At 35.2% G+C, this 27,624-nt stretch overlaps 1 protein-coding gene across 1 annotated transcript in view; it reads right to left on the bottom strand.

The window, feature by feature from the left end:
• The window catches only part of LOC132706417 (H2.0-like homeobox protein), a 62,163-nt gene that overhangs the window by 21,198 nt on the left and 13,341 nt on the right, over positions 1-27,624 (bottom strand). The window contains exons 2-4 of the mRNA XM_060677748.1: positions 19,559-19,580; positions 15,748-15,924; positions 12,255-12,478 (exon numbers count right to left, since the gene is read on the bottom strand). Coding sequence (XP_060533731.1) covers positions 12,255-12,478; positions 15,748-15,924; positions 19,559-19,580 — 423 coding nt within the window. The remainder of the gene's footprint in view (positions 1-12,254; positions 12,479-15,747; positions 15,925-19,558; positions 19,581-27,624) is intronic.

Below are 27,624 nucleotides of genomic sequence, written 5' to 3'. Positions count from 1 at the left end.
GTCTATTTTTAACGACGCTAGATATTAAAATGTCATTGACAGATTTGAAAATCCATAGCTTATTATTATATAAAAGTTTTTGTTCAATATTTTGAATTTGAGAGAATACAAATACATCAATATGATACATCAATAAAGAAGTAAAAATGCGGCCTATTCAGCACTGCAAAATCCAATATGGCCACCGTAAGGAAAAAAGTATTGATGATAATTTGAGAAAAACGAAATATCGTAAGGGATTCTTGATGCCTAAAAAGTTCCAATGAGAATGTATTTACAGATTTTACAAATTTTAGATCTCTTTGAAAATAAGGACATAAAAAAATAAAAAAGAAAATTTTCAGATTTTTCGCCATATTTCCGGAAGTAACAAAAATAACTTCAATTTGAAAATGGAACATTATTGAACTTTGAAATTAAGTCACCCTGTATCTCTTACCGTTCCCAGATCCTAATGGTGGGAGTCGAATTTGTAACACCCGGTATATATCCTATGCTATAGTAATGCCGTTGCCGACCATGCCTGTATATGGCGATCATAAGAAAAAATAAAGTTGATGATGGTGAAGATGGTGAGATTTTTGCTAAGTTTTAAAATGAAAACATAAAAAAACAAATATTTTCGGAACTGTGCCTTTCTTTAAGTCACCCTGTATCTCTTACCGTTACCGAGATCCTAATGGCGAGAGTCGAATTTGAAACACCCGGTATATACCTTATGCTATAGTAATGCCGTTGCCGACCATGCCCGTATATGGCGATCATAAGAAAAAATAAAGTTGATGATGGTTTGAGGAAAACGAAACGTCGTAAAGGATTTTAGACCTGGCCATGAGATGAAGCCTAAAGAGTTCCAAAGAGAATGTATTTACAGATTTTTGCTAAGCTTTAAAATGAAAACATAAAAAAAAGTATTTTCAGAATTCTGTCTTAATTTAAGTCACCCTGTATCTCTTACCATTACCGAGATACTAATTTAATTTTTAACATTATATTAACATATGTTCTGGGCTCGTAGTAGACATTCGATGAGCAAACATCGGACAATATACGTCAAAGGATATTTAATGCATATATTCAGGGATTTCGATTTTTTAAACGCACACTACCATTTAGTCCCCCGGTTCTTATCAGTTAAACCGCTTTGCCTATATTACGACAACGACCGGAAATAAACCACAATACGGGGGGGACAAAGCGACCTAAACCGCGATTGTTTTCTCTCGCCAGATTAAACCTCTGTGGCGCGTATCTGCACTCCATCGATCTCTCGCTCGGAGGTAATCGTCGAGCGGGGTGGATAAGAAATTTTCCGGTCGCGAGGAGAAACGTTCCACGTGACACGTGTGGCCATAATATGGCATCGAATACATTTATAACCCAACCAAAATCAAATAGCGCACAAAGATGTAAAGACTATCGGTTCATTAGCTTAATGAGTCATTTTTTAAAACTGCTTCTTCGAATCATGCATAAAAGACTCTACAGAAAGTGCGAAGAGGTCAGCGAGTTCAGTCAATTTGGCTTTAAGAGAGGGTTTGGACCCAGGGAGGCCATCTTCAGCAGACATTGGTGCAAAATTGCCTTGACCAAGAAAAATACGCCTTCACATGCTTCGTTGACTTTTGATAATGTAAGACATGAACTCCTGGTAACATAACTTGTATTGGATGACCAAGATGTAGGACTGATTGCTAATCTATATTGGCACCAGGCGAGTGAAATACATCTCCAAAACTCAACAACAATAAAGGAATTTGAAATAAGGAAAGGAGTCAAGCAGGGCTGCATTCTATCCCCAGTGCGTTTCAATCTCTGTGTGCTGAAATAATATCTGAAAGACCCATGACCCAAGACCCAGTAATAGTCGATAATGCCAACTATCTGCAAACCCTACTAAATACTGTAATATAACACTACTGTAAGATTAACACCAACAAAACGAAGCTTATGGTTATATCTAGAGATGTCTTGCCAAACCTTCAACTCAATGGAGAGCAAATAGAGCGGGTCAAGAAGTTTAAGTATTTGGGGTGTATGGTGGATGGCCAGTGGAACCCAGAACTTGAAATTCGATGCAGGACAGAACAAGCAAGAACAACTTTTGTAAGATTTAAAAAAATCCTCACCAACCGGAATCTAAATTTCCAACTTCGGTTCTCCTGTACGGAGCGGAAGCTTCTTCTTCTTCTTCTTCCTACTTTAGTCTAGGCAAATTGCCTGTTCATTTTCGTCGTCTCTGCCTATCCCACTGCCAGGTTGTCACTCCATCGTTTTCGGTGGCGACCTAAGCTCCTGCGACCCAATGGTGATTTGTCGCGTGCAATTCTGACTATTCTTCTGTTGTCCATTCTACTAATATGCTCGTTCCATTCTTTCTTTCTACGCAATACCCACGCATTAACGTTTTCCACCCTGCATGTTCGTCTTATATTTTCGCTCCTCTCTCTGTCCAAGAGCGTTTTTCCAGTTATTCTACGAAGTATCCTCATTTCGGTTGTCTCTAGTAATTGTTTAGTTTTCGCTGTGACTGGTCAGGTTTCTGCGGTGTATGTCATGGTTGGTCTTACTATTGCCTTGTAAATTCTCGATTTGGTTTCGATTTTAATGTTTTTATTTCGCCAAATTGTGTCGCTTAAGCATCCTGCTATTCTTGTTGCCCTTGTTGTTTGCTCTCTGACCTCTGCCTCCACATCACCATAACCCGAGATTTCTATGCCCAAATATTTAAATTTCATTACCTGCTGGATGATTTTGCCTTCAACTTCTAATTTGCATCTTAATGGTGTTTTTGATGTTGTCATGCATTTAGTTTTTTGGGCCGATATTATCATATACCACCAGTACGGCGTCATCAGCGTAGCACAGAATATTGATTTCATGGTCGCCCATTCGGTATCCTCTCAGTAATCGTACATTTCTTACTACTTCGTCCATGATAATGTTGAAGAGAAGGGGACTCAGGGAGTCTCCCTGTCGGATACCTCGGCCACTGCTACTGGTTCAGTCAGGATCCCATTTATTTTTGCTTCGATCTGGTTTGCTTCATATATATTTACTATCGTTTTGATGAGGTTGTGTGGAGTTTGTCTGTTGTAAAGGAGGTGTAAGACGTCTCTTAATCGCACTCGATCGAACGCTTTTTCCAAATCAATAAAACACATGTATGCCGGTCTGTTGTATTCAATTGATTTTTCTGTTATCTGTCTTATGACAAAAACCGCATCTGTACATGATCTGCCCGATCTGAATCCTTGCTGTTCGTCGGCTAAGGGTGTTAAGTTGATGATTTTGTTTCCTATAATTTTTGTTGTAAGTTTCAGTGCAGTGCTTAAGAGATTTATACCTCTGTAGTTTGAGGGTACTTTCTTATCTCCCTTTTTGAACATAAGGATAGTGATGCTAGTTCGCCAGTCATCGGGTATTCTATGTTGGTAGAGAATTTTCCGAGTGAGGGATGTTAGCTGCTGTGCAAGACACGGGCCACCATATTTAAGTAACTCGTTTGGGATACCATCTTTACCTGGACTTTTCCTGTTTTTTAGTTTTTGAAGAGCTGCATCTACGTCGGCTACCTCAATTTCTGCGTTGCGATTCGTCACTATTTCGGGTGTATTCAGTTCAATCTCAGGTTTCTCTGGTTCATACAATTCGGTTAGGTAGTTAACCCAGGTTTCCTTTGTTATCTGATTTGTTTCGACTAGTTCGTTCACTTACTTTCTTTGGGTTCTAATAAATCGCCAAATTTGCTTTTGGAGTCCATAGAAGTCTTCCTCCATTCGCTTTGAAAAAATTTCCCAGTGATGGTCCTTTGTTCGTCTTACTAATGCTGTTGTTTCGTTTCGGATTCGTCTATATATTTCGTAGGATTCTGGTGTTCGTAAAGTCCTGTAAATGAGGTACGCTATTTTTTTTCTTTACATTTTCCCCTAATTTCTGGGCGGAACCATGGAGTTCTGGTGTTATTATTATTCATTTTTACTGTTCGGGTACCTAGAGCTTCATATGCGGCTTCTTTAATGTTGGTCTTCAGTTTTTCCCAGGAAGCATTTATACTATCCTCTTCTTTTGTTTTGTTTAGTTGGATTTTTTCTTTCAGTCTCCTTTCATATAGTTGCCTTATCGATGGGTCCCATAGTGAATCGATGTTTATTTTAGATTCCTGTGTTACGTGCTCTGGACTCTTTCAATGTTTAAATTTTATTTTGATTTTTGCGAGTAGCAAGCTGTGGTCGCTTCCCACGTCGGCAGAGTTCAGTGTCTTTACGTCGCGTATCTGGAGTAGGTGGATGTGTCTGTTGGTAACAATATAGTCAATTGTAGACCTGTGGCCTCTAGTGTTGCTGAATGTGAATTTATATTGATCTTTGTGGTCAAAAAATTTGTTGTTGATTCGCAGCTCATTAAGCGTGCATAGATGGATCATAAGTTCTCCGTTATCATTTAACACGTTTTCGTTAAATCTCTGCTTGATTCCAGGTATTGTTTCATTTCCGATACGGGCGTTAAAATCACCAAGAATTATTATTTGTTGGTCATTGGGCAGTGACTGAATTATATTTTGGAGTTGGTCATAAAAGGATTCTCTTTCTTGCTTTGGTTTGTTATCTTCAGGTGAGTACACTGACACAATGTTCAATCTTTGGTCCTCTGCTTTCATTTTTACAACCAGGATTCGTGAAGATACGTAATTGCATTCTTGTATATTGTTTTGGAACTTCTTAGATACTGCAATGGCTACTACTTCTTTTGCCCTTGTTTCTTTTCCACTCCACTGTAAATCACTAGGTAATCATTAAAATGCATTTGGCCTTTACCTTTCTTTTTGGTCTCTTGTAGGGCACATATGTCGATGTTATTATCTTTTAGTTTTAGTTTTAGATTTTATGTTCCAGGTGGCAAATCGCATAATATATTTTTTATTCCATGCCGTTATCCGTTTTCTTGCGTGTGTCGTTATCCGTGGAGCGGAAGCGTGGACGCTAAAAGCTGTTTCTCTCAACCGCAATGAAGCGTTCGAAATGTGGACGGATACTAAAGACACCGTGGACGCAACGGGTCAGAAATGAGGATGCGCTCAGGATGGTTGGATTGGAACACCAAGAAGTCTTCGAACCTATTAAAAAACGAAAGCTCTCTTACTTGGGGCACATTATGCGGGGAGAGCGATATGACTTTCAACGCCTAATACTACAGGTGGAACACGGAAGGGAAAAGTTGTCTAGGCTCAGAAATATACGCCAGTGAACGGGTATAAGCGACTTTCAGTCGCTCTAGGAAGCTGCGATAAATAGACTCATATGATCGGGAAAACGGAGGACACCTAAACAGGAATCTGCATGGCATCTCAAGAAGAAGATTACGGTAAAGTCTGTTTGTAAAATACCTGCAAGAATTTTGTTTGTTTGCGGTATTTAAGGTATAAACTAGATACAGAAAATTTGCATGTCAAGGGCTCGATTTTTGAGAAACATTAATTGGTTTAACCCTCATGGCGATATATTCAACATCAACCAAGGGCATTTTTCAATTTTCGCGTCTTCAGAAAATTGCCCATAACTTTTTTATTTATGGAAATTTCGGATTCGGATAAAAAAAAATTCTATGGCAAATGCAATGACATACTCAGGTGTTTTTTCTCTCGATCATTATGCTTCCTTTGGCCTTCTCGATTTTGGCAACTTCTCTAAGTAACCCCAGTCATTATTCTTTGAAATTATTTTAGATACACTGTACCGGAGTAACACAAACTGCCTTGCGGGTATTGTTATAACACGACCAAAAATAAAGTGCATTTATTGCTTTGAACAGATGTTTATTCTGCATTAAGTAGGTCTTACCTGAGATGGTCTGTGTGCCTGTCGATTAACAACATTTTTCTTCTTGTATTTTTGTGTCTTTTGTCCTTCGATTTGTAAACAACAACAGTTTTTTTTAAGACTATAGATGATATTCGCGGTAGATAAAGGTACGTCATAAGAATACAGCTAAATATTTATTAGAATCTTACAATTAAACATTTTTTTAAGGTCCTTTTTTTTTAAACAATTTGGAGACCCTGGAAGGAAGCAGATGTTCCCCTATTAGAAGAAGACATGGAAAACATCGCAGATTTGATGACGAAGTGGAGATGGTAGTCGAACCGAATGACAATTTAGAAGACGAACAACTTCGGCAAATAAAAAAATCGATCCATTTATCTTCGGATGCTAAACAAATTGTTTTGAGTGTTTACAATTTTATAAGAAATTCCGAAGGAGGAGTAGGAGCAGCAATAAAAACAAGTGAAATGACCAATGTTCCGAAGTCAACTGTAAAAAAATTTGTTGCAAATGGGATAGTCAGGAGAAAAGTGAGAGAAGATGCTGGTACTTCGCGAGTTTTTAAAGAGCAACACGCAGATCTAATTAGGCGTATACTTTACGACGCTTATAAAGTTAATAGTGTTTTAACTCTACAAGAACTGCATAAAAAAATACTGACTTATATATTAGTTGTGCCAAAGAGTCGTTGCGTACTTTTTTTAAAGAAAATTGTTTTTCAGTTCCAAACAATCAATAAGTCGACAGTAGCGATAGTGACAATTTTGATCTTTAATATTATTATAATTAATATTTTATATATTAATAATGATACAATGTAGAAACGTAATGAAATAGAACGTAAGAAATTGTTAGTTTGCACTAATTTTTTTATATACATGTTTCAATAATTGCTCGGCGAAAAAGATTGAAAACATACTTATATCCAGCTTGTTAGTGTAAGAAGATAAATTTCTAGGACGGACCTAGACTGGTCACGGGAAAGAGTCTACTCGACAGGGTGTTCTATAAGGACCTCCGGTTTTGGAGTAATGAACAGTAGGCAAAGTTAATCACGGGGTCGATTGTAAAAGCATTATATATCTGGTCGAAGAATACCTAACATGAATGCATTCAGAACTCTCTGATTCAAGTATTTTAAAATTGAAATTCCACTTGATATGTCTAATCCAGCACAGAAATGATCAAAAAACAGATCAATAAACATCAAATGATCATCAAAAACATCCAATAAACTTCACACTACTTTCTACTTTTGACGCGTTACTACTAACCATTTAAAACTAAATGTCAAAATAAATTCATTGGTTTTGTTAGTGAAAATAAACAAGTTATTTTATATTATATTATGGGAATATTTAAGAGCATCTTGAATCGGGAAAAAATGGCGAAATAGTGTAAGCAATACAATAAATAACACAATGTGATAAGGAATCCAATCAACCATAAGTCTTTACAGTTAGTAGTGGTTTCATTTATATATTTTATAATAACTGCAATGGGTGAGAATGTTACATGTATTGCCTAATTCAAAAGCTTTTAATTACTAAACTAGACAACAAAACAATTTAAACCAAACGTGACAAAAGAATGATATTCGGCAATAAAAATAGACACCACGGAACAGTTGAACCAAATAAACAAAGAAAACAAAACACACAGAAGATAACAAAAAATTAATCAGTTGGAGAAAGTACTTCGGATCTTCTATAATTTCGAAGAAAGAACTAAATTCATTATCAGATTTGCAAAAATAATAACATTATAGGTGAATGTGGATTCTCTATACATAATTATAAAAGATATGGAAAATCAGAAGACATGCAATCTATAGACTTAAGTAGGAATTGCAGTTCTTCTCCCTTTTAGCGATTAGGGAGTTTACTGCGTAAATGATATTAAAAAAGACACATATATACATATTTCGAAAAAGTACATTTTTATTTTAGCTTAAGAGAAAATTCCAAAAGAAAAAAAAAGGAAATTCAAGAAATAAAAAAAATATTAACTTTGGTTAAAAATATATAACGGCTATTTCTTCCTCTATATAGAATAACAACAAGTACAAGTACGGGCCTTGTCTCGTATTGAACCAACTTATGCCATATTTGGACAATATCTCCAGTAATTCCATTCAAAGTCTTAGAAGGGTTAGGAAGTTCCTTAAAACACCTATAGTTTATTCTCATTGCCAATTGGGTTAAGAGCAGAACTCGTTGCACAATCTGAGCAACATGCGGTTCAACCTTATCTTGCTGAAACAAAATATTCTCACCAATATAAGGGCCAAATGGTATCACATGTTCTACCAGGATCTCCCTTATGCGCCTGTTTGCTGATAAACTGCCATTATTAATAACGAATAAGTCACTAGGAGCAGTTCTATAGTGATTTGATTTGATTGATTGATCTTCTATAAATTCTTACGTCTATTTGGGTTGTAGAGACTGGCTTCATCTGAAAAAACTCTTTCGCAGCATTCATCAGCCGAATTGATGTATTCTTTAGCCAAATTTAACCTTGCTTTCCGGTGCTCTGGAACCAAAACTGGTTTTGCGCCCAGTTTCTTCAGCGTCGATTAAAAGTAGCAGTGCAAGATTCTGAGTTTAGCTTCCTGTAGCTGTGTCTGCACAAATCTTTCTGTCACAAACTGTTGTCTTAAAACAGATACTCTTAAAAATATACCAAATCTTTGTCCACTTCTTCGAAAGCTTCATCCCATTTCCATTAAAATGACTCTTCAGCGCTCAAATTTCTAGATTAGCGTTTCATAATAAACACTTATAACTAAACGGTACCTCACAAATATAAATTTACAAAAAACGAAGAAACAAAATAAAATAAAGAGACCTATAAAAAAAACAACTGTATAAGGTATATATTTTGTTTATACCCCCTTCGTGATCTTGAATGTGAAGGGTAATCAATAATCGAAAACGACGTCCTAACAGAAGAAAAGCAATTCGTAGTTCTCCTGTATTTTGAAGAAAACAACGAAAATTCGTAAAGAAATGCATCCCGAGATCTACCGCATATTAGTAAAACTACTATCCAACAGAACTTTAAACAAGACTTTTTTATTGTTCCCTTATGATGGACCACTACTTTGAAAGTGATTTAAAAACAAATCTATTCACCTATGAGGCAATTTTCAATAATACGGCCGGTATGTTTAACACAAAAATTACCCATGACTGGCGTATCTCAAATAAAAATCGTGTAATAGTATCTTATGCAACAAGTGCGGTAAACGGCATTTGACTCACGAGTTTATTTGACACGAGCGAAGCGAGTGTTTAATAAACGAGTGACTTAAATAGTTTACCGAACGTATTGCATACTATACTTTTTTTACGATCGTTAGTTTTTGGGTACATTTTCGCAAAACAGCACGCATACATTCACTGCCATGACCGTCAGAATTGACAAATGTCAAATTTCAAAGCCCCACGCCAAAAACATCCGATTGCTCCCAAACTCGTGTGGTAAAACCCCGGATATGTCCGAAGTCCGAAGTCCGATATTAAAAAAGATATTGTTTTTCCACATTACCTAGGTGCCAAAATAGCCATAATAGTCATGTCTTCTACAGAATTGCCAGTAACGTTGCTGATCATCTTCTTAAACTTTAAAAATTTTGCGTATGATTTTTTGAAATCGTTATTTTGAAAAATTTTCAAACGACAGGAAGCGGTAGTTGCCATTTCTGTGTTGGATTTTTCTATTTTTCGACATACTTCCCCATCAATTTTAGATACATGACCTTATACAAAGTCACCCCCTTTTAATGCTAAATACTACCAAAATATAAAAATTGGGTGCTTACATTTGAAAAAAAAAATACTTTTAACGATTTTTGATGTAATGATAATAGAAACAAATTATATAGATATATTTGATATCGGTAATATACAAAATTATAAACTTATAAAACTATCATGCGGAAGTGCTTGTGAGAAATTGTTTAAATCAACGTTTTCCGTTTTGGATTGGTCGGTACGGGACGATGGATTGGCCAGCGAGGAGCCCCGACTTGACACTTTTGGACTTTTTCTGATAAGGTTGCATAAAAAACGAAGTGTTTAAAAATAGGTATAATAGCGTTTAAGACTTAAAAATGAGAAATCGGCAAGATGTAGAAAGAATTAATGCAACAGACGCGGTTAGAAATGCTATTGGCAAAATTGAAACCATATATACTACTTGTATTGTCAAAAGATATGGATAGGAATATTTTGTAATTAGTAATAGGTTCTATTTACTTGCATTACTTGTTGATTTTTTGTTAAATTTAATTAATTAATGTTTTTAAAAAATTAGAATAATGTATTATATCGGTTTAGTTGGAAATAAAATACGCTAGTTGCAGAAAATTGGCCATAACTTATCTACCAATTTTTGTAATAAAAGCCATATGTCGAAACTCTATATAGCGAAATTCGAAGGACTGCTTTTTTTTCGTTATAAAGAGTTATAGGCACTTGAAAAATAACAATACGCATATGTGTTCTGTAATAATCATGTTATATACATATTTTATTTTAATGTTTCTAATAATCGGTCATTTTCTTTAGAATTTTTTTAGTATGCCAGTACGCATCTCGTACTTTGGCTTGTATTTTTACCATTTCTTCGAGAGGGGCATCTTCCCCATGATACATAAAAAATTTCTATAGCAGCTTAACTGAATATAGGGCTTGTTGAATGGTTGGTGGTAGTCCCAGATCAACTTCTTCATCTTCTATTTCCTCTGGCTGCTATTCCTCACCCTTTCTTGCTTGTTGTAAAATGGCTTCCTCTGTCAAGTCTGCTGTTGTAGACAAATCCTGATATATCACCATAAAATCTTGCAACTCCTCATTTGTAAACGTAATTGTTGTTTGAAACTGCTTTATCCACTCGCTTAGTGGCTGATCATCTTACAAGTCCTGTTCGCATTCTTTCCAAGCTTTACTAATTAAGTTGTCTGCATCTAGCATATTAATGGAAAATTGGTCTTTGGACTCGATCATTTTCATTAAAATGTTTTTCCCGTATCGACTCTTAAGACTTTTTATTACGCTCTGGTCCATCGGCCGTAATACACTTGTTGTTTTGGCTGGAAGAAATGCAATATTCCCTAGATTTGGAATATGGGGTTTGTCCAGGGCAGTTTGCCTTGCAAGTGACCGGCAAATGTTTGATGTTCTTAAAACATCGTGGGTTAATTGATTTTCCAATCACGACTAGCTTTCTTTTTTCTCTCCCACTCATATTGGCAGCTACTAATACTGTTATACGTTCTTTAGAAAGTTTTCCAAACACACACTGTACCCTTCGAAATTTAAGAGTATAATCTGGCATCATTTTTAACAAAAAACCAGTTTCGTCAACATTAAAAATGCCGTCTGCTAGTTTTGGCCATGTCTTCTCCAGCCAATCGTTGGTGACGTTTCTGTTGACATCACCTTCAACCATCATCTTGAATCGATAATGCCAAGCTGTTCAGCAAACTTGTCTTCTTTTAGTTTTAGGATAGGTCCAGAGAGTGGTACATTTTTAAGACGTTGCTGTTGGAACCACTGCAACATTGTCCGAACCAAATATTCAAATTTTGGCTTTCTTAGTTTTTTACTAGACCTGACTGCCGCTTCAGCCTGAATGATTTTTTCTTTGCACTTCGAAATCGTGGATACAGTTGACGGTGTAAGTCCGTATCGACGTCCCACATCACATCACTTTTCTTTTCTCCCCGTTCTATCTCCCGAATTAAAGCAACTTTATCATCTAGAGTTCGCCTTATTCACTAAGTGAAATTAGAAATGATCGAAACAATGGTGTGCTTTTATACATACCGATAAAGGCGTTAACGTAATCGCTTATTACGAGAAAAACACTTAGGACGACCAGGTTCTCGGTAATTAGAATTAGAAGAGACTCTATTAATTTCAAGTCGGTCTACATTCCTTACTGTGTTACTTGATGTGCTCTTTTTTCTTTCTGTATAGAGAGTAAAAAATTCGTTGTACAGAGTACGTAGCTTTGTATGGAGACCTAATAGTACAACTAATTTTTGTTCGTTCGTTTTACATTGTACAGAGTTTGGCTATAGTGAGTTTTCACTGAAGCACTACAGAATTAAATTACAAACCAAATAATAGAACTAAATTTAAAAAATTGAGTGTTTTTAATTAGAAAAACCATTTTTTTATGGCCATTTGTTGCCCTGTATAATATATTTTCGCCATAGAGATAGATAGACAATTTCCAAATTTAGTTTTCCAGTGCTAAAAAAATGCATTGTTCCAAAGACTTGAACACCCTGTATACCTAAAAACACTATAAATAAAATATATGTTTAGAGTCGAGCACTTTTTATATTCATTCTTGTTTCCCTCAATGTAGTACCGATTGACCGATTGAGATAACGTATGTAACTGTTTTCGGACTTACCTGGCTGTCTTTCAGGCCCAGTTTTTCCGCCAGTTTTTTCCTGTCCGGCTTGCTTATGTACTTCTGTATTTGGAACCGTCGTTCGAGTCCTTTCCGTTGAAGGTCGCTGAACACCGCCCGCCGCATCATCCCTCTCCTGGGTTTTCCGCGGCCGCTGTGCGCCCACGGGAAACTGCCCGGTAACGGAAACACCGTCGCCTGGTTTCCAGACATCGGGGCTGTCACTGAAACGTTTTAGTTTTGAATTTTCCTCCCCGTTTGACTTTCCGCGAACTTAACCTATATTTCGAAGTCCGGTTCCAAAAAAGTTAGAAATCGGTTAAAAATTGTGTCATTTGATCAAAATATTTCATGGTATATTGCTTAATGGAATTGCTAAAAGTGTAGTGCCTAGAATTTTTCAAAGAAACTAAGCTAAAGTTACTTTAATACTATTTGAAAACTTCTGGATCCCTCCTGCATCGGTTGTTGTAAAATCGAACTTGCTGATGTTGGCTTCTTCAGAGCTTGACTGAAACTGGCTAATATTCTCCTGTGTACCTGCTTATATATTGCTAATTTGTTAATAGTTTTACAGTAGTCTAAAGATGGTTCTTTGAAAAATTAACAAGTCTTTATAGAGAGCATATCAAGCGCAAAAGCTGAAGGCTAGAAGATCACCGCCTACACTGGTAAGATTAGTCAGTGTACACTACGCTTTGTTGAGACCATAACGTTGTCCCTAATTTTCTTAAAATATTCCATCATGTCAAAACCTCATTAACTAATTAAATTTCCAAACTTTTTGTTTGTTGTTGTTTGTTTATACATTAAACTTACTGATATTTCCACTAACTTCCCGTTGGTTCTTCAGAGCTTAAGTGAAACTGTCTCAGATTCTACTCTGTACGTCTCTATGAACATTGTCTCGAATGACTGATTCCCATATAGATATTCTTATCAATAGAAAATTAGATCTAACATTGGCTCATACTGTTTATAGAAAACCACACAAACCGACACTTTAATGCATGGTCACATCACCAGCTATATTATGAGCTCGAAAGCAACCCCCCACACTTGACACTGTTGTCTTTCCTTACATTCAAAACGAGATTTATCATTTATCCAAAAATCAATCAATGAATCAATTCTTCTACCAAAGAAAAATCCGAGAGTCCATAGCAATCTAACCTGGATTTTGTTCTTTATTATTGTCATCACATTTGGGTTTCAAAACAGTGATAAGAATTTATTAGATATTTATGCGATTGCGTCTGATTGTTCTTGTGGTAAGAAAAAATACTTTAAAAGCGTTAGCAATATCCAGGACTTTGCTATAAATTTTTTTAATAAAAATAAGTGAACGAAAATATCTATTTTATATATTTCCAAATCTTTGAAAGAGCGTAAAAAAATATATCACCTAGTTTCACGGTGATTATTTTAAAAGTTCTTTATATTTACCTATATTTAGTTCAAATTGATCAGATGTGGGCAAGCTAAACAATATTTTCTTCTTACTAGACACAATAAAAAAATTCGTTACGAATGTTGTTAGCAAAGTGCATAATATGCCTTTTCACGCCGTTGGAAAACAAGTGGAAGAAAGAAAACCGACTGCTGGCTACGGCAATATATTTGCAAGCCAGCTATAAAAAATTCTCTTCAAACATAGGAAGACCTCTTCAAAAATTCTCTTCAGCAAGTGAGACAACAAATTGGAGACAATTCAAGGAATTAGTTGCAGTATAGCCTAATCAAAACAGGGCACAGAAATGTAGCAAGTGTTATAAAAAAGGCCATAGCTTCTAGTCCTACCACCATGCTTTCTATTATACTCTCTTTTTCATAAATTTCTACAGTAAAAGTTAAGCGCCATTATAAAGTGTAAAAATTATCTTAAAATTCAATACTTTTCTATTTTGAATATTTTTTTCTATTTTTCTCCAAAAAATAAACTCTTGTGATCACAGAAATATGTTTTGATACTTTAATATGACCAATAATTGGTTTATTTCAAAATTAAGTTGCTAGCAAAAATTTTCAATAATTTATTTACCTATAATAAAACCTTTTTTAAGGGAATCTGTATGTCCTTCTGTCAATGACTAATATAGTAAACAAATTGCAATAAATAATAATCTATATGTATATTTATTTACTTCCATTAAATGAAGTGTTTTATATCCGCTAGTGAGAAAAATGCCAATAATAAATTTTTGCACACTTTCCAGTATTTTCTTAATCCAAAAAATAACCAAATGATGGTTCAAAAACTTTTACCGCACCTATAGCAACCGAATATGAAAATTATAATTTAAATTTGCCATAGAGTTGTTGTGTTCATAATTCGTAAGTTGATTATGAGTTGAGATAAAAAGGCAATTAGATTAGCAAACTAGTAGTATTTTTTCGACTGATTACGATGGTCAAAACAGAAAAACAATTAATTTTAGGGTTTAGAAAAAATGATGAAAATGTACTCTCTTTTAATGCAACACCCTATATATTTCTTAATTTAGATTCGGTATCATTCTAATTTGTGTCTGTGTGCGTTTGAGTTGACGTCTGAATAAATGAATAATTAAATCCTTATAGTTTCTAAAAGACTGAGACAATTTTTATTATAACAAATGAAAGAAGAAAATGGAGTTTTATTTTGCAACCACTCAGCTATCTATGTGTGCTGATAATCCGGTTATTTTCAATTTTAGGCTAATATTGCGTATTATTAAATTTTTTGTTCTGTTGGTGATTTACGATCTTTGGAGTAAAAAATACATAGGGTGTTCTATTAAAAAAAAGTACATTTTTCTCATTTTATCCTAAACCCTATATTCAATTGGTAATTTAATCGATTTTGTGTCTCTAGTTTTAACGAAAGGAGAAACGAATAATTTGTTATAAGTAACAGACTGCGAAACTGACTTTGAGAAACCGATTTCTTAAATGTATATAAATATTAAAGAGTTAATTTTAAGAATATAGAATACTCATATGAACATTACGCTATTTTAGGTATATACAAATATTCTATTTACTTGAAAACTTGAAACACCTTTTATTATTTACTTAACCTACTACTTTCACTATTTACTTAAATCAGTTAAGCTCTGAAGAAGCCGACAGCATGATTGGCGAAACGTCAGCGAATTCAACTCAACAACAACCGACGCAGCACGAATCTGAAGCATTTGTAAATAGCATTACAGTAGCCTGTGACGTTTCTTCGCAAAAATTGCACCTTATTACCCTTAAATTTTTAAAGTTTTTTCTAGTTTAACCATCTTCGTATCTCTTATGGTTTGCAAAAGCCGCATGGGAAACATCTTGATCTTGGACATACTGTATTGTTTTTTTTTGAAATTTCGGACTGATCCACCCGGTATACGTATATAAATCGACGTCAAAAACGACACGTTCCGACAAATCAACACCCTCGACGTGACCGGCGTGACAAACGCCCCTAGGGGGGGTGGACGCCGTAAATTTACGCTGTCCCTTTTCTCACCTGTCAAGTAGGGCTGGGGCCTGCAGTGCGCCGCCAGCAGCATGTGGGGGTTGAAATGGGGCGGCCGGCTAGCAACAGGTTTGGCTATCGAGGGCGAGTGCGTGCCCCCCGTCGTAGCGCCGCTGATGTACGACGTCAGCCCCAGCAGGCTCGGGGGAGTCACGTGGATAAGATTTTCTGAAAAAAAAACCGTGAAAGCGAAACTTTTAATTAAATATTAGGTGCGTACAATTACCACCTTTTCTACCAAAGATAAATTGACCATAGTTATTACCCAAACAGAATGAAAATATCAATTAGCTAGTGAACTAGTCAGTCGAATATTCGCTAATCGATGGCAAACAACGATATGCTGACGTCATTCAATTTTACATTTAAATTAAAAATCCTTGTGTTGTTGATCAACATTTAATGAAACCATTCGATGAAGAATTAATACTGGAAAAATGTTTTGTATCGAGTAATTGCGATTATTAAATTCCCTTGCGATTTAGGACATTCAGAACGAATTGGAGATCCCCATAATGAAAATTTTTTAGGTTCAGAATATGATCCGTTTTTATCGGAGCATTTAAAATTATATGAGCACCTTGGCAATGGAAATACCTCTTATTTATCTAAAACCAAAGAGTATAAGATAGAGGGGAAGGTCGTGCATACTGTTACCAATGCCATCTAATATTTGTGTCCAAGTACTAAAGTACTGTCATGACGGTTTAAAGTAATGCGTCACACTGAAAATACTACAGTAGCTTCTAACGGATAACACCACTTTATTTATATTTTAATAACCATTTTTTTAAAACTCTTTCGACATATTTTTTTTTTTTACATTTTGCCTTTCAAACTCTAAATTGAATTGAACCGTACGTCCCGCGCGTTTTCCGTTTTCATGACTGGACACAATCACTAAAGGCGTTGAAACAATCTATAAAGAAATCATATTACATTGGGAGCTCTGGTTGAATTTGGAAAGGGCTAGTATTGGCATGGGACGACTTAGGCGGTCTGCATCAGTTCCTCGTTGTTTCATTTAGTTTCAGGCACTATCATTATTCTAGTTCTTACAGTGAATATGATCAGTTTAAAAAACTTGTATAGTTTTATTTTATGCATCATTTGTTTACGAAAAAGTTTCCTTTTGTTCAATGCGCCCATCTAAGTCATTGAAGAATACTTAGGATGAGCATTTACAAGAAAAATCCATAATTAATATACATAACAGTTGACATTCAGCACAGTTAAAGCAAAGGCTTGTTGCGACAGGTTCATTGTTTCCATATGAGGCCACCTTAGACCACAGTATAGCAGCACTAACCTGTCTTTTCCTTTTCTGCTCATTGCTCTGACTATGACGTAGGTGCTATTTTTTGCACTAGAATCGATAAAAGGGCACCGCCATTGTTGACTTCACGCTGATGTTCGAGATCAACTTTGTTCGCGACTAGTGGGAAGGTTTGGTGATGTGATTTATGACACTATAAACTACCACAAATCTTTGGTCATTTTTAATGTAGAGGTTGAACATATTAGCAAGTTTCTTCGTACTTGCCGTATCTAAGCATTTCCAATACGCAAGGTGAGTTATCTTCGATCACTTTACGATAACAATCTTCGATAGTAGGGTCATACTTCCTCCATAAGACAGCCGGATATGAATTGTACAGTCACTGCACTTTCCTCATTCCAATTCGATTCGAGGACTACTTTAAATCATAATTGTCGAAAGATTTCGAGAATTTATCCCAAATACTGGCGATAGGGCTAAATATATTAAAGATGCTCTATGTTAAAATCTCTTGTAATTTCAACACATCACTGGAAGATCTTATTACAGCATACAAGTTTAAGTTTAATAGCCTTTCTCAAACTCATTGGTCTGCTCCACATGATGCACGCTACGCATTAGAATGAGAGTGGCCTGAAATAAACTTATTTATTTATTGCTGAAAAAAGGTTGAAAATCCCACTACGCGATCTGAAGCTAGGGGGCTGCAGCAAAAATTGCAACATCTAGAAACGGCGATTTTAGACATTGTTTGGAATGCCATTTTAGATCGTTTTAATGCTGCCAGTCAGAAACTTCAGTACTATCATCTGTGATACAAATGTGGAAGATCTTGGGAATTATTTTTATAAGGCATGAGAGATAAACAACTCTCGGAATATGGAGAAAAAGCCAAAGCACCATCTGGAGTTCAGAATTATAATCGTTTTGATAACCGTCGTAAAAGAATCCGAAAATTCAAACAGAATGAACACGGGAGAATGAAAGAACATCTTCATCTGGAGAAGAAAATTTTCGAACCATCGTTGATTATCGAATTTTGGATACTTTAAGTGTGCAATTGGCATCACGTCGAAGTGTAATGTAGATACTAAGTATCCTGATGATATGGAAGAGACTTTAGACTTTAGATGGATACATTCCTCACTATCAGCTCAAAGATTCGCTATTGGACAATGTGATGTGCGTTCAATTTATCTTGATAACATTTTAATTGACTGTAACTTTTTTGTTGTTAGAGGTATCAAGGTAAACAAAAGAATAACAAAATGTATGGTTAGTAGCCAAGTCTTTTTCCCAAGTGATCAATAAATTTTCTGACATATAAGCCTATATAATATATTTTTAAATGGAATACCCTGTATATTACATATGTGTTTAATAGAATATCTTATTCCGATTACAATGATGTAACACACATTATATTTTAGTAAACTCATTTTTGACAAATCGGCAAAAATAGGAAATTTTTATATAATTTCAAAGAGTGCCCTGACTGACAAATAAAAATGTTTATATTTGACATTTAAGTAAACGATGTTGATGGTTGAATTATTGTCAAGTCATTATTCTTAAAATGGTTTTTGCGAAAGAAGTGATATGCTTCAAGTACACTTTCTGAATAATAAACGTGCAACCGCAGCTTGTCGTCAGTGTATTAGATTTTATCCAAAGCGCTGAGCTTCTTCAAAGCAGACATTCCCAAGGCTTGCAAAGAAATTTACAGAAAACGGTAACGTATTAAATGCTAATCATAATGTTTTAAATGGAGAAAATAAGGCAAACATATTAGGATTCTATGAAGCACAGCCAGTTTCCTCTATTACTAGAGTATAGGACGAAAGAGATACTTCTCGGGGATCAATCCACTCAGCTTTAAAAGAATGCATTTAAATTTCGTAAAACTCAGAACTAATTGCAGAACAATGCCAAATGTCAGTTTTGTTTGGATTTTTTAAAGAGACATAATAAAAACAATAATTTTTTGAAAACCACCACAAGAAAGTGTTGACAAAATACGCGATATTGGTCTTTAAATAATCCTACAGAAATATACGAAAAAAAAACCCAGGGGTACTAATCAATTAATGTATGGTGAAAGGCAAATTATGGGTCTGATATTTATAGATCTAAAGCTACCTGGAGATCATTATTTGCAACTCTTAGAGCACCAAAGAGAACAATCTATAGAAGATTTACCCACATATATAGCAGCGTTGATTATGTGGTCGCAAGACTGTGCCCCTCTTCACAATGTGGTTCAAGTTAAAATTAAAAAAAAATAAAACGGCGGAACTATGGATTGGCCAGCCAACAGCCCCGACTTAACTTTAATGGATTTTTTCTTTTGGAGACACATAAAAAATCACGTGCACAGAACGCCTTGTAATTATGCTGTAGACCTTCGACAAAGGATTTTAGAGGCAATGAATCAGTTAAGAGACAATCCGGAAACGTTACTAAATGCAAGACATCATACAATTAGAGTGTATGAGAAATGTGTTCAGAAAAATGGTGTCTTGCCATTTTTAATGTTTTTGTTCTGCTTTAATTAGTAAATAATTATTGTTGTACTCAGTCAAATTAATAGACTAATAAAAATTTCCAATTTTTGACGATTTGTTAAAAACGATTGGACTAAAATATAATGTGTAATTGTAATCGGAATAAGATATTCTATTAAACACATATATAATATACAGGGTGTTCCATTAAAAAAATGTGATGTAGGCTTATATGACAGAAGATTGATAGGGTTTTGCTTTATACGTCACTAGGAAAAAACTTGGCTACTAACCTTTGATTGTTTTTTTGTTTACCTTGATATCTCTAACAACAAAAAAGTTACAGCCAATTAAAATGTTATCAAGATAAATTGAACGCACGGTACGTTCCGCCCAAGGAATATGCAATGTGTTACATTCTCGGAATCTTCGAAGATATTTATCCGAATGTAGACATTGCATTACGTATTTTTTTGAGTAGTCTCGTTACAAACTGTTAAAAAGAATATAAATTTTTCCACCTTGAAAAGAGTAAAAACAAAAGACAAAAGCCAGCAAGAAGATATTTATCAATTTATCACTAATTAAATATTTATTTGTGTTGTTTAACAATTATACTTCAATAAAACAAAAATAATATGTCTATTAAAACGGGCGGCAAATAAGACAGGGCCTAGGGCGTAAAAAGGCTACATCCGCCGTTGAACTCTAATAATAATAATAATTGTGGTTGCATCACAGCAGCTTGTTTTATCAACATATAGTTCATCAGGCCACAGTGAGGAGGCGCTGTTTCCCTGTTTTTAAATTTTCACGCCGAGGTTGCTCGTTCAAATATTGTTTTTCCCTCCGTGGATTAAATAAAGTAAAGCGTTGCCAAAATTGGTTCCTAATAATCCGACGTGCGAAAACAGTCCCGACGGCGTCACTCAAGGAGGAAACTACGTCACACACTTCAACACCTCCGCCAAGTGCGCGGCGAGGCGGCTGGGATAGCACGTTTCCCTTTCCACTCGCCATGGGGTGGGGGATCGGGTAGTCAAGGCAACCGCGACTCTCTCGATAAGTGTCTTCGCGTTTGATAGGTTCTGGGTCCCGTAAACTATGAACTTTGCGACATATTGTTTCGGGTCGGGATTAATTGGGACAGCGTGGCGGCGTTCAGGGACGATTTGTCGACGTTTATTGCATGAATTATGCAAAATTGGGCCACGCGTCGATCCCGACAACGAAACCCCCTACTCGATGTCGCGTAAACTGAACAGAAATTATATAGAACTTTGGCAACGTTGAAGAAGGGTTCTAAAGTCTGGTACAGACCTCGAAGCAAAATGTGGACACTGTTTGTAAGCTAAAGAGGGTGATCCAGCGTTACACACAACACTGGTTTAAGGTAAACAAAGAACCAACAAGACCAACACCTCTTTTAAAGATATACGAGGAGTCTTAACCACGCTTTGCGAGACCAAAATTTCTTTATTATCATGTGGAAGTTTGTTCCCTTTTTCCTTAGCAAAACTCCCGTAGGTGACAAGCTTGGCTTTCAGACGCCTAAACATAACTCTAGCCGGTTGACGCCTTTCCGGAAACATATTTAAATACATTTCTTCGACTTTTGCTTCGTTCAACATATCACTATATTCTCTATTTGTTGTATTTAAAACCCACAATTTATCAACTTCACACAACTGACAATAAAATCCATCTAATCTAACTACCCTGAAATCTTATTTTTATTTTTTCAGATTTATCTCGATCAAACATAAATGTGTTACGCATGGTTAAAAAGCATTTTTTAAATCTATATGACGCCCATAAGAAAAAAAAAGTTGACTTCGGCCGTACGCAACATAGTAGGATTATTTTTTTTGCAACGCAATTTTTAGCATCGCCGTATCTTTTTACCCATGTCATCAAAATTTGAACATTTCGGCTCCTATAACAAGTAAAATATTGTGTTTTTTTAAAATTAGACATTTTCTTTTTCACCCTGTATGTACGTAAGGGTATCCATTTAAAATAAAACAAAGCAAGATTATTTTTTGGCATATACATAGGCTACTTTTCTTACAGATTCCAATATCCCCATACCGGGTATACCATTTTGGACACTTTTACGGAGTATCTTAGTTATTTTTAAAGATAGAGTCGCGGTTTATGCTACTTTTTTGTGACGTTAAGGATCACGTCAACCAAATTGTCATAGCCCTCTTGGTTTTTGCGATACACGGTGAAATTTAATACTATCGATTTTAAGACCATCTACTTTGTTTTTTAAGATATTGAATAGTTTAAAAAGCGTTCATATAGGACTTTTTCTGTAGAATCCACTAGCGTAGTTTGTTTTTTTACATATTCTAACCGTTTTTTAGTTATGAAGCACACATATGTATTTTTTAAATGGAACACCCTGTATATTGTATTCAAACAAAAATAAGCTCAAAATTCCTTTTTTTTCATTTATTACTTTATTTGTGGCAGTGGCATTACTATACAAGAGACTCTTTATTAATTTTCGAAAAAACAGGATGAAAATAAATTTTTAAAAAATAATAATGTCTTAATGTGACAAATATTATATTACTATAAAAATAATTATAATTATATAATAAAAAATGCAAATGTGTCAAAAACTTAAGAGACTGCCAGTTTTTAATTATATTACGTGTTTATTTCATTTTAATTAATTTTGTATAATAATTATTTATACAATGCTATGAAAATGCCCAACAAGCTTGGGGATTAGATTACGACAGGTAATGGTTTTAAAGGGATATAGCCAGTAGAATTTTTATATTATACAAATGTATTTTGTTTATATGAGATATCCAGGGACACGATAACCGTTTCCAGATATATTTGTTCGTCTGAAAATAAAGCAAGTTAAGCGCGAATCCTTTATTCAACCACGTCCTAAAATTATTTGAAGGAGAATAGGGAGCAAAAAGAAACAAATGTATTAGGCTACATAGAACAAGAAGTAGGGATACCAAAATCGACTGCTCAAAGAATATTAAAAAATACAAATACCATCCATACAAGTTTAAGAGTATTAAACATTTGCACTCTGGCGATGTCGAACTCCGAATGCACTTTTGCCAGTGGTATTTGCAACAAATTCTTTTGGGAGACTTGTAATATGGTCCCACGAATATTACTTTTCACTTTCGTGAATTTTTAATCGTCATAAGACGAGGAACTGGTCGACAGAAAACCACTATTTAGTTTTTGAAAGGGGGGGGGGGTATCGTGTTTTATTAGGACGTAGATACCTAGACATTCTTGAAGAAGTCGTTCCAATGATGTATACCTTCAGCAAGATGGTGCCTCGAGTCATAACTCTGACCTTTGAGATGATTTTTAGATGACTTTAGTGTTACTTGTTCAGTGGGATAATTGCATTACTGCATGAGTCAAACTTTTTTTTAAAAATGGCAGAAAGTCGAACGTTTAGTTCCGTTATAGACTATAATAAGGGGTAAGAATTCGGTTGATATTTCAGATCAAATGGCCAGCTATAACTCAGCACTACGCAAGTCTATCAAATGGTGTAGGAAAATAGCAGAACTTCTTTTTGGTTTAACCATGGTTAAAGCACACTATCTGTACGAAAAGCGGAATGGTCGAACCTTTCCGTCGCCGATTTCCGGGAAACAAGTCCAACAAAGAAATGACCAGTGCTAGAGGGTGAGAAAGAGAAGAGAGCGAAAGATCAGACAAAGTTACACACAAAAGGCCTATTGTAAAGATTGTAGGGATCAACCTCATTATTGTTTATATGGTTTCAGTGCTTCTCATAAATAATTGTGTGCTGTGACTTCAATAGAAATAGAATTTAAACATTTAATTTTCATTTATTTGGATATTATGTGTTAATTGCTTGATTAGAATAAAGTTTTGAATACCCTGTAATATAAAATATATACTAGATGTCCACAACAATTTCATAAATAAAAAAAGTTCTTTTTCTTCTTCTTCGCCATTTGCCTTTACGAGTTCACCGTTTTTATTCTCCACAGTTCTCTTACATTCCAGTCCCCTACTCTCAGATCTCTATCAGTTATCGCATGTCCAATGTATGTCTCCCATCTTAACTCGTCCTATTCGTCTTCTCTCTGGAGGTTCCCATTCCAGTACTCATTTTGTAATGCTCTGTTTTCTCATTTCCTTGCAATCGAGCATTCTGTTCCCATTCATTGCTCAATTTCTGCAGTTCTTATTTTGTCAGTACTTGTGACTTGTAGCAATCTTCTCATAAAGTCCAACACGACCGTATTTTGTTTCTTATCGTTGTTGTCACTGGCCATACTTCTGCTTCATATAAGGCGTTATTTTGTATTAAGCTTTGAAAAATTCTATTTTTGTTTTCTTTATTAAGATTATTGTTCCATATCAGCAATGCTCTTGTGGCTTGTTTCCCTCGTGCTATTTTTATCTCTATATCTCCTAAAGATGTACCATGTCGGTGTATTGTCGATCCTAGATACTTGAAAGTTTGACAGCTATTAATAATTTCGTCCTCTAAATTCAAATCTAAATCTGAACCTTGTTGTCCAATACATAAATATTCGGTTTTATTTATATTTATTTTCAGTCCCCACAGTTCGTACTCTTCTTTTAGCTTTATTATCATGTATTCCATGTCATCTTTCTCATGTGCAAAAATAACTTGATCATCCGCGAAAAGTAGTGAATGCAACATATTTCCTTGTATCGATATGGTATACATATGGTATACATATGTGGGTGATAGTCCATATCCTTGTTTTAGCCCATTTATTATGACTATTGGTCTCGTTAATTCGTTGCCTAATTTTATGTGCCCTTTTGTATCATTACATAATCTTTCTCCCACGTTCATTGCTTTTTCTAAGGCAATGTATATCACATGTGTTTAAATGGTCTTGCCTTTATTCTTTTCTATGACCTGTCTCAAGGTAAATATAATGTCCAGGCATGATCTGCTTTTGTTTTGTGGTGAAAAGTCTTGCGATTGAGGGGATGACACAAATTCCTCTATAATTGTTGGTTGACTTCTTAATTCCTTTTTTATACACGGAAGACGTGTATGACAATGTATAAAAACAGTTTTCAATGGAAAACTTAAAAATTCTTAGTGCTAGAGTATGGCTGCAAAATAGTCGATGCTAGCGGTCCGAAAAGAGTCGCCTGAGTAGAGCCGTCCAATTCTAAAATGGTATGGCGGTCCCTATCCAGACAGCGCACAATATTCCCAGTATTTCCGGTCAATGTCCCGGGACATGTGGAGTATATTCTCAGGATATACGTTAGCATATATACTAAGGATATACTGTAAAATACATCCCAGGGATATCCTTTAAATAGATGACCTGAGGATATCCCCTTACACCATAATGGCAACATAAAAATAGAAACCTAAAAAGTTAAATTTTGAAAAACTGAGGAGGAAAACACTTAGTCTTATTTGATTTGTCATGTTTTGTGCACATCTACATCGGCGTCAGTGTTGGCAAGTCCTAAAAAAAACCGAAATCAAACCGTTAAAATCAACTTGTTTTTATTATTTTTTGATACGAACGAGACAAGAAACGCTATTTTAATAAAAATACCATAGAAAATACGGATTCACCTAAGTGAAAAAATTACAAAAACGTAAAAATAATATATTTTTTTATAAGATCCTATTTGAAAACATTGTTCGGCTGCAACCAATGACGTAACTACTAACGGTCGTGAAGTGCTGGACTTGCTCGAGTCTCGTCGGCTTCTCCTCTGTCTCGTCGTCCGCCATCTTTTCAGTCTTGTTTTTGTTGGCGATATAAGGCTACGGCGACCTGGCGTCTATTTTGAGTACTTATTACTGAAGAACTAATTATTCATGTAAGTAAAGCTTTATGGTAATATATAACATAAAATTTGATTAATTCTAAGGTCAACAAACCAATGTTGTGTAATCTACCAATATCATGCCTTGTTTTTTATTATAGGTCAATGGGATAGCAAGATCAGGCGGTGGCAGCAGTTATGAGTTTGTATAACAAGCTCTGACCCCGCTGATTTCAAATGAACGTGCAATGAAATTTAATTGGTTGGGCATGAAGAAAAAGGAGAAATTTTTAAAATTCAAATCGGCCAAATTAATATTTGGTAAGTAGATTTTATGCTTTTTAAAAATAAATAGTGCGTAAATGTAATATAAATAAAGTATAAAAGTATGTATTATGGTGATTGCTTAGTTGATACTTTTTTTGAGGAGTGATTGCTGGGCCGAGTTAAGATAAAACTGACTTTTTTGTAACCTATATATGTTTTAGATTACATGTCTTTTTTGATTCTAGACTTCTTTTCGTATCTTATTTCTTAGTTTTTGAAAACAAGAATAAAATGCACTTTTTCCTCATGTTTTTTGAGCAGTGAAATTGAGGCATACAAAACTAAACTAATTTTTTATTTAAGTAAGCAATGTTAGAGAAAATCCCCCGAACAAAATTATGTTTTTAGTTATATAGTACAGTTAGTATATTTTTTTCTTAAAATGGATGCAAGAATCACCCCGCAAAAACAAAGTATTAATTTTGGGAATCACCCTTCATAAAGTACAATTTTCACATTGAAATGGTTGTTGGGTAAATTCATAAAAATGTTTTTCCTATCACGAGCAAAAAAAATTTGGAAAATTTTTAGGTTGACAAAAAATATTGCATGAAAATAGGCCTTTACTGTCAAACTGAAAAGTCATATTTGTTCTAGTTTTTTTTTGCGCGCGATAGTACCTACTCTCATGAAAGAGATCTTACCGATGAGAATAAATGTATACCTACATCATCGTGGAGATTAGCATCTAAGATCACTTTCATGAGGGTACTATCAGCGTCAAATCAAGCCTTTACTTATAAGGCGGATGTAGGGATTTTTTAAATCCATTTTTTAAACATATAAGATACCAGTCTCCTGTCTTTCTAAAAACTAAGCTATTTTCAGATGTGGATAAGAAGGCAAACACATTACAAACATGAAAAGAATGTGAGAATTCAGTAGCTGCTTGGCTGAAAAAAACTACTTTTATCAAAGAATCACAGAAAACCTGTCAAATATTACTTATTCTTTTAGAGTTTAGTTCAAGATATAGTATCTTACTCTATTTTTAAGATACTTTAGGTTTTGCTATATTACATACCTACAATTTTTTTATATCTACAATAGAAAAAAATGAGATGTGTATAAAATGTGTTTTATTAATGGTATCAACTGGCAGTCCTTCACTTTTACCATCAAAAGCAAAATTAAAGATTAAATATTAACTAGAAAAAACTTGTGCATTTCAAATATCGCCTGTTACTCCAGTGATGACTTCACCAACCATACCCAATCCTACGGACATACGTATCTGATATACAGTGGACGTACCAATTAGTAACATCGTATATCCTTGGGACGTCTTAAGGATGTCTCTTAGATGAAACAGTATATCCCTAGGATATACGCTACGTCCCGCCAGATATGCCGAGGATGTTTTACCGACGTCCTTGTGCTATTTGGGTAGTGACCGCCCTGGCCATCAACGTGTTAGATATGCATTAAATAAAAAAATATCAATATCAAAGGTCGCATTTATGTTTAGTTCATTATGATAACCTTAACTTTACGTTGAAATTTTAATTCATTTTTGAGAGTGCACGTCGCTGCTTTTTTATCGCCCAATTTGCACTCCCGGGCGAAACGCTCACTCGAAATCAAATAAAGAGGAGATTTCCCTGCGAATTTTCCCGATTTATAAGCGCGATATATACATCTGAGAACGGGCGCCATTCGGTGCGGAAAATAAAATGGAAATGTTCCGCGGGAGGCTGACGTTTGCTCCCCCCCACTCTCTCCGGAGGATTTTAACATATCATCGCCGGCCCGGATTTTCGATTAATTCGTTTTATTTCAATAAGGTCCCGCGCGAGGGTAAAGGGGAGCGATTTTGACGAAAACTTTTCGCTAAAAGTCGAGATGTAAACCGCGGAGGAACTACGATGTACTGGGTGATTCAACGATAGCAGGTAGGTAGTAGATAGAAACAGTCAACCCTCCTATAACGCGGTGAGTACGTACAGCGCT

This window comes from Cylas formicarius, unplaced genomic scaffold (genome assembly GCF_029955315.1).
Source record: "Cylas formicarius isolate icCylForm1 unplaced genomic scaffold, icCylForm1.1 PGA_scaffold_8__14_contigs__length_24414737, whole genome shotgun sequence".
Taxonomy (NCBI): Eukaryota; Metazoa; Arthropoda; class Insecta; order Coleoptera; family Brentidae; genus Cylas; species Cylas formicarius.
Note: the sequence above shows the minus strand (reverse complement) of the source record. Positions and strands in the feature narration are given on the sequence as shown.